The sequence below is a fragment of the Aplysia californica genome, unplaced genomic scaffold (genome assembly GCF_000002075.1).
Source record: "Aplysia californica isolate F4 #8 unplaced genomic scaffold, AplCal3.0 scaffold00301, whole genome shotgun sequence".
Lineage (NCBI taxonomy): Eukaryota > Metazoa > Mollusca > Gastropoda > Aplysiida > Aplysiidae > Aplysia > Aplysia californica.
This window is the reverse complement of record NW_004797571.1, coordinates 40,912-49,485: the sequence shown is the minus strand read 5'-3', so window position 1 is coordinate 49,485 and position 8,574 is coordinate 40,912. Positions and strand designations below refer to the sequence as shown.

The following is an 8,574-nucleotide window of genomic DNA, read 5'->3' as shown; positions in this document are numbered from 1 at the left end:
GGGGTGAAAGAAGAGATTTTATCAGAGTAGCAGAAACGTGCCCACAGGGTACAGATACTTTATTGGAAATTAATTATAAGCCGCCCTGAAACTTAGAACAAATGGAATGCAAATCTTGCTACCAAAAAATTTACAAAAACCACAAGAAAGCGCTGCTATAAATATCAAATTGAAACCTTTAATTTCACAATAAAAAGAAATGACAAGATGCAAGTCTGAAATGCAAAAACACGTCATCCACCTAGACACAAAGCAGGAGACACTCAATGACAAACTAACCATCCAAATACATTAAAGGAATCATTCGAAGAGCATTCTTTTTTTTCTCTTTTAAATGTAGTTGAGAGGATTATGATGATACAGATAAAGAAGGCAAAATCTTTCAACTTTCATGCACAGAAACATTAAAAAGAAATGAAAAAACAAAACAAAAAACTTCTGAATACACGCAGAAAACAATCTTGGGAACTTTTACTTTTAGGAAATATTGTTGGATCGGGAAGGTGCGTGTGTGAGTGTGAGGTTTTTTTTTCGGGGGTGGGGGGTTGAGTCTGACATGTTTAGTTGGTTTTTTTGGTACTTGTAACACAAATAGGTCATTCAAGTGCCAAAGGTTTGAGGTGTAACTGGAGAGTAACATATGAAGAAAAGTAGGAGGAGAGATAAGGATGATAGACATTTGAAGGAGCAAACCACACTATAGCACCCGCCAACCAACCACAACTCACTCACTTTTCAACACTTTCACAACCATTTCCTTCTCTGAAAAAGAGACGATGAGTCACTTCTTGCTGTGTGCCTCCACAAACTGTTCATGGAATTATCGGGAATAAATATACAGCATTGCACAAGCACACAGCAAGCAGAAGGAAAAGAAAATACAGCCACAACCCCCTCCCCCAATGTCGAACTGCATGACCTAATGTGCAACATCCACCCAGGCGTCCTTGTGGGGTGGCAGTTTTGTCCGATACACGCAGGAGGGAATTGTGGGTGGTGATTGTCGAGAGGCACGAAAACGTGGAGGGGAGGTTACACTTTACTTTTCCCCAAACAACTTCCAGTCAGTTCATTCACTGCTCGGCCTCTCACAAAAGCAATCTCAAGGCTGGCAACACAACAAATGTAATAGAAAATTTCCCACCATCGCACCATCACGCACACAGAGAAAGTAAGTAGAACACTTTGTTCTACAGCACTCAGTACCTTCAAATTCCCTGATTACTTTCCCCCTATGTACAAGGCAGACAAGTGAGTTCAAATGAACAGCATCGTGTTCACAATTTATGGGGACACCTGCGTCCCTGCATTCCCACACTACTGTGTTGATGTTTACATTTCAGGATTGCCAACTCTTTCAAAACTCAACGTGATATAATATGACTTCATACTACTTAAAACAAAAATTGTTTAATAAACTGAGACTGCTTCTGCCATAGTGCATGTGATGACAAGACTCTCAAATTTCTGACTGCTGAATCTGGGAGTCCCGGAAAATTTGGGGCAATTGGCACGTCTGATATTTTCAAGAAGTGAGACGAACACCAGACACTCCACTGGCAAACAGAACACTGATACACATTTCTTTTTGGATCAACACTAACAACACATTTTTGATTCCACGATCAAATCCCACTCAGTCCTAGTTCACATGATTACATTCTGAACAAATTACAAACTTGCCAGTGAGTCGAGTGACATTTCCAGTGATTCCTCAATGCAGAGCTCATAGGTCCACACAAGACAGACAGAAACACCACAGGAATCTACCACTAGACTGCTGAATTTTGTGACAATCATAATGCCCTTACATTTACAAAGGAGGCTTACAAAACTCAAGGCATTCATTTATGTTGACGATATTCTGAACAACAGATACCCACAGATCTTTGGAACTCACAGGAACTCAACGAAGAGCATCTCACAAAGTAATGAAGAAATAGAATATTAAGAAGAAAACGGACGGGGTAGAGAAGACGGATCAAGCTCCCTCACATCACACTTTAGACCAGGCAAGGGAAAACTACGACCCGAGGGCCAAATCTGGCCCATGAGTACTTTCAGTATGGCCCGTGAGTCCACCCAGTAATTAATGATAAATGTGGCCTGGGGCTAGTTGGTAATTAATAAAAACAAAATTGTCCATCTTGAAAATTAAAATCAACAGTTTTTGGCCCAGCTGGAAGCAATAGATCTAATATTTTATTTTAAGACATGCTCTTGAATGACACACACATATATATATATATATATGCTATAGTGTCAGTTTCAGTCTCCTTTTGGAGAGCTTGTCCACCGATTTCCCACTTTGCTCTACTGCTTTGGCTCGCAAAGTATTCTGAACAGCTTCTTAATCAAGCCCGTGAGTTGGCAACGCTTGTCCGTGTCTGCTCTAACCTGATCATCACCAGCGGGAGAGGAAACTGACACATCACCACCCACCCATCCCGTCTAAACCACACACACCATCTACACGGACTTGAATATCAGGAACTACGACTTCACAACACGACAACATGAGACGACTTCACAACACAACTACAGCCATTCTGTTTAAATATCCTCTCTCTCTCTCTCTCTCTCTCTCACATTAAAAAGATGTACAAAAAGGAAAATGTACATGCCTACTAGAAATGTCTGAGTAAATCATAAACATCACATTTAATACTACCAAAGACCCGTGGTCAACAATCATTTCATTGAACAAATTTCACATTTTGTTGTAGGCAAACTTTCAGAGTAGCAAACAGAGTATCTAATCTACAACAAGGGAATGAGTGTCAACGACAACAAAGAGATACACCAGTGTGTCAGCAACATCAGCACACCTGCTACGTACTCCCATGAAATCAGAGCCAGATGATTTTTTTTCTTCCATAAAAAAAAACCCAAAAGGATTTGAATAAAATCAGATTTTGTTTCCTGGAAATTTTGCTTCCACTGGTGGCAATGCCACTTCTTATCGTAAATGAATTGAAAATACACAGGTTTATTTGCAATATTTGCATGAATTGTTTTGCATAAGTTGATGTAAAAACACACATTCTTATTTTTGTTTATTTGACAGTTTGTAACATAATTCTAATCTACTGGGCTTCTGGAGACTCATTTTTTTCTGGCAAATTCCAATTCTGAGAAAAACTATTTTTGGTAATGGAGTGGTCGGCAGGTGTGTGACTACATTCACTCAGGTCATTGAGAGAGATACGCCTTCATATATTCAGTCCACGTCGATGCACCGAAAGTTTTCTTCCTAGTGTAAAAAGAAACACATTTCAAGCTTCGATCTATCTTTGATCAAACACACTGTGCACTAACAACGGTGAGATCGACAGAAGAATACAAACACACAAAACAACATCTGTGATGACAAAAATTGCAAGTCAAGAAAAGTAATCCATGATTCCAGACATTCCTTGAGCAGTCACAACTTTCTGGAAAACTGCCGATGAAATCAAGTAATCACACGCTCCTCCAATCCACATCAAATTACATACATTGTATTGCTGGCCAACTGTTCAGGTGTACTACGCCTAAAATTAATTAATTTTTTTAATCGCCGTTTTCTAATCTGTAGTCAGTAGTGTTGGTAGCATGTGCTCAAGAAACATTTTATTGTCAAAACTCACATTCTAAAAGTTGAAAATCAAAAACCAAAAACAAGAATAGATACATAATGCAGGCAAAATTGTGAAGAGGACGAAACAGTTTTTTTCCCTCTCTCCTGAGAAGTTTTGCCCTCTGGGCTCAGCTAGTACATTTGAATAGCTTGCAGATCATATACAACAATACCAATAACAATACCACAGTTAGAAAGCAAAAAACCCCCCCCCAAAATGACGGAAACATTCTCTGCCCTAACCAGGCACCACATCAGTATCCTGCACAGACTCAACTTTCTAACTTTCCCATGTGCTCCAATAAAATTCAAACTCTCGACACGCCTTATCAGCACAGCATATATTCACTTGCACAAGGTCCACAATATTACTGAATGACTCCTGGCAATATATATATATATATATATATATATATATATATCAAACAAACTGCCAGCAAGCTGTTCAAATGCACTAAGCTCAGAGAGCAAAATTTTCCACGGGAGAGAAAGAACTGTTTCATTTATTCTTTTAACAATTGTACCAACTTTGTGCATTTCTTCTTTCTTCTTTTTTTTTCAGAGTAATAATTTTAATTTTACCACAATATTTCTTAAGCACAACCAAACTGCAAGCACGAAAATTAAAAATTATGGGCTTCATACATCTAAACAGCTGTCAAACCATATGCAGTGAAGCAAAGTGCACGGACAAATATTGCTGGGTGCAACTTCATCGCATTCATCACCAATACATCTTTCTAACACTTACTTATAATAATAGTATTTGTGGATAAAAATTTCTGAGCACAACAGTAAAAAAACAAGAAAAACCCAACAACAAAAATTGCAGGTGAGACGAAGGCTTCCACTTTTGTATGAAAAAGAAAGAAAAGCCTAAACCAATGGCAAGAGAAAAAAAAGTGATTTAAAAAAAATGCTACAGTCTTCGACGTAACAAGTGCTTAAAAAACCCCCAATGAAAAGTGGAACTAGTGCCCATACCCTTGGTAAAACAAAATATTTCAAATGCAAAATACCAATAAACTTGCACAAAGAGAGACAATTAAAACCAAAAACCCCACTCCACCGGAAAAAGCAACCTCAGAATGTACCACAACATAAGCAGATCTTGTAACATCTTGCGTAAAAAAAAAAAGATAATAACGACACTGTCCAAGACATCCACCTGTCTAAGACAACCACGATTCTGATTTTCCTGGACAATGGGTGGCCATCTCAGACAATTTTGAAAATTCAACACTGTCTGTGGGGGGGAAAAAACTGTTGATACAGATTAAAAAATCTCCCCAGGCAATGTCAATGAAGGTACATAACTCACAATTTGAAAATAGTCCCATTATAAGGAGTTGTTGCCCATATTTATCACTCCGCCAAAATTTATTCCAACGAAAGGAAAATCATGTGAGCAGCCGGCCAAAATAATAGGCAGAGTCACAGAGTACATATCGTGAGAGCATCATATTGAAAAGCTTGTAAACTCATAATTTAATTTCTGATTGACTCTCAATTCATTATTATTGCTAGTTGAATGGAAAATCAAACAAAAACAATTAACGAACGATAAAACAGTTTAAAAGCTCTTAAAATTGATATCCCAATGATTTCGATCTTGCGACTTTGCCTTAAGACTTCTTCATGTGCCATACAAGATAACGCCCTGCTCGTAACAGATAAACTTGTTCAATGCATGGGTACAGAATGATAACGCATTTACTGGCGCTCTTATGACTAAATCATACATGCACACTACAAGTAAACTTTCACAAAGCCCTGACAGTCCAAGTCTTACCGTACCTCCAAACTACAACACTGATGCCTCCTCTGCAGTGAAAGTTCAGAGAAAAAACCCACAGCTGCCAACTTTTCAAAACTCCAGAAAAACAGATCCTACCCATGCAGTGGTACATGATGGTGGGCAGTGGCCAAGTAACCTCTGTCCAAACCTTCCACACACACTTTTCTCCACTCAATAAATTCACGCTATTCAAAATAGACCTGCAGCAAAACACCTCTGCAATTGACTTTTGGACTTCATCATTCTCATTACTGTTCACAAATCTGGTCTTAGAAAGAAAAGTCCTAATTTTTCTTCAGCATCAGCAAATCAACGGGGAGCAATACGAGAATAATAGAGAATGCGTATATATATATATTCCGATACAAAAACGGACTTCCAAATTCAAACCCTTTAAAAATGTATTTAACACATTTTTTTAATGCTTACTTGTCGGCAGCTACGAAAGACAACAATCTGGCACCATCACTCGATACAGATGCTTCAGCTCACGCCAGCACCGACACAAACACATTACATTTTGTCCAACAAGTCAAGCTACGCTACAGGATATACTCTTGCTCTTAAAAAAAAAATACCATCAAAGGGCTTTGGAATAAAAACAGAATAAAACATGTTCACATGAATGTATGCCATTTATTCTCTACCTTTCCTGAAATGGACTCCAGCTTCTCACTGGGACAGTTACATGTTTTCCAGAGGAAGAAGACACATACGCAGACACACACATGCATACACACACACATTGCAGTTGAGAAGACACACACACACATACGCACTCACACATATGCACACTCACACATGCGCGCCAGCTGAGGACAACACCAGTAGTAGTACACCCCCAGGGGGTGGGGGGGTTGGGGGCGACAACATGGCACACACTGAGAGAGGGCAGGGGGGGAGGCACCCCCGAGCCCAGCATCTCCCCACCGCACTACTTCCAGGCACGGCTGAGGGCTTTCCGCGAGGCCAGCTTCTGTGTAAGGAACGACACGAAGATCATCAGAGCCAGCACGCCACCGATGAACACGTAGTCGAAGTCTTCCTTTAGCACGTCAAACATACGGGACGGCATAACACGCGTGTAGAACACGTCTGGAAAGAAACAGAAGCAATGTGGTTAGAAATGAGATGGAATTCAAAACCTCTACAATACACCTAAAAATGTGTTTATAAATGAGATGGAATTCAAAACCTCTAAAATACACCCCCAAAAATGTGGTTATAGATGTGATGGAATTTAAAAACCTCTAAAACACACCAAAAAACGTGGTTAGAAATGTGATAAAATTTATAGCTTCTAAGATAGAAAAAAATTTAAATTTTGCACATGAGTTTCCGACATTCAGCATTATAAATTGCAAAACAAAACACCAGGACTTTTCCCCCTTCCATTTTGCAAAAGTCCCTAAATTCAAGTTAATGAACAATAATATGACAACCTCTGTCACTGTGAGAAATTGCATTCGAAAAATGCCTTTAGTGTGTAAGTGAACAAATTTTTGTGTTTGTGTGCATGTCTATTTCAGCTTTGTCAAAATGCCAGGGCCACATATTCTGCTGCTGTTTTACGCACACTCTCAGTTTCTCCAACAGCAAAATCAACACAGTTCATCTTGTCTTATCTATGGTTGATGAGTGATTGGCCAGTGCTTTAGCGTCATTTGCTCCTTCTTTCTTATCAAATATCTATTGTCTTCATCTCTCCTCTTTCTTTTCTTTATATGTTACTCTCTAGTAGTAACACCGTAAATCTTCAGAGCTTTATATGACTTAATTGTGATGCACAAGCAGTCAAACTCTTTAACCCTATCCGTACGCCCTGGGGTCATTTTGTACCCCCACGGTAGTATTCTTTACATTTTAGAATACTTCTAATATGAAGACCTCTTTGAAACTTTCAGTATTTCTCAAAAAATCATTTTGACAGACTACTATGCAAAGCGTACGGATCGGATTAACGAGTAAATTTCCTCTTTGAAAAGTGGTTGCACAGAGTTCCCCACGTCGTATGGATAAGATAGTAAAACACGATGTACGGATAAGGTAAAAAAAACTAAACTAAACTACTAATGGTACAGACCTATTCCGTAGACAAACACCAGAGAGGTAGACTCGAGGCCGGCGGGTGAGGTGAACACTCCATCCACGTTGAACACGCTACGGTTGTAGTTGACCAAAGCTTCCGTGCTCAGACCGATCTCTGGCACGTACGGGATCGTTCCTTCCTCCCTGTGGTGGACACACGGAACGAAACATCAGAGAAAGGGTGAAACATAATATGTGAGGCATCGTGGTGAAATCAGGCACTCGTCAAAATAATGAAATTGAAGAAACCGGCATTTTTCATGCTGGTTTGGCAATTTTTATCAAATTTTTAATTTTTTGACTCAACATCTTGTGTGTCCATTCAAAAACATTCTTATGGGTGAATTTTATGTAAAAAATTTGATTAAAGGCACGAAAACTGAAAATTTGCAGTTTCCAAGGACTTCTGAGCTATGGAAGTCACCAAACTTTGGCGACCATTTTCTTGCCAATTTTACTTCTGAAACCAGGCGACCCCACCTCCTTTTCAATCTCAAGTATCTCGACTTCTATTCAAGATAAATGGATATTTTTTTCCATCAAATGCAAGGCAAATAAGCAACCTTAAAGATGATACCAATAACTCCATATACTCAACAACTGACGAGTGCCTGATTTCACCGCATCGTGGCACATATAATCTCAAATGCAAAGATGTAAATTTGGGAATTTTTCTTCTTCTTTGCATTCCCCTGCTAGATCTCAGAGATAGTCGGCTGCTGGTTCTTCAACCCGTAGTGTAACTGACTTTTACATACATGACAGTTTCTCCCACTTCCTAGGGCCCCTTGCCTTCAGTGGGCAGAAATGTAGGTTCGATTCCCCAGGGACAACATTTCACTAAATATCTCCATCTTTCTGCGGAGATACACAGCCTGCATTTCCATGACAAGCCGGTAAGAATCAGCTGCCTCTTAAATGACCTAAATCACTTGTTTAATTGTTAGTTATAGTGTGTTAGTAAGTGCTGTTTTTTTTTTTCTGCGTCATTTCGTGTATATAGTTAATGTATGGTTGTGAAAGTTCTTCTTTCTGTGGTTGAACTGTTTTTTCTTGTTTCTGTGAAATA

At 39.2% G+C, this 8,574-nt stretch overlaps 1 protein-coding gene across 1 annotated transcript in view; it reads right to left on the bottom strand.

Annotated features, from left to right (window-relative positions):
• Nucleotides 1-153: 153 nt before the first annotated feature.
• The window catches only part of LOC101859795 (ER membrane protein complex subunit 1-like), a 33,430-nt gene continuing 25,009 nt past the window's right edge, over nt 154-8,574 (bottom strand). The window contains exons 27-28 of the mRNA XM_013084538.2: nt 7,501-7,649; nt 154-6,512 (exon numbers count right to left, since the gene is read on the bottom strand). Of these exons, the coding sequence (XP_012939992.2) occupies nt 6,352-6,512; nt 7,501-7,649 (310 nt within the window). The 3' untranslated portion in view covers nt 154-6,351. The remainder of the gene's footprint in view (nt 6,513-7,500; nt 7,650-8,574) is intronic.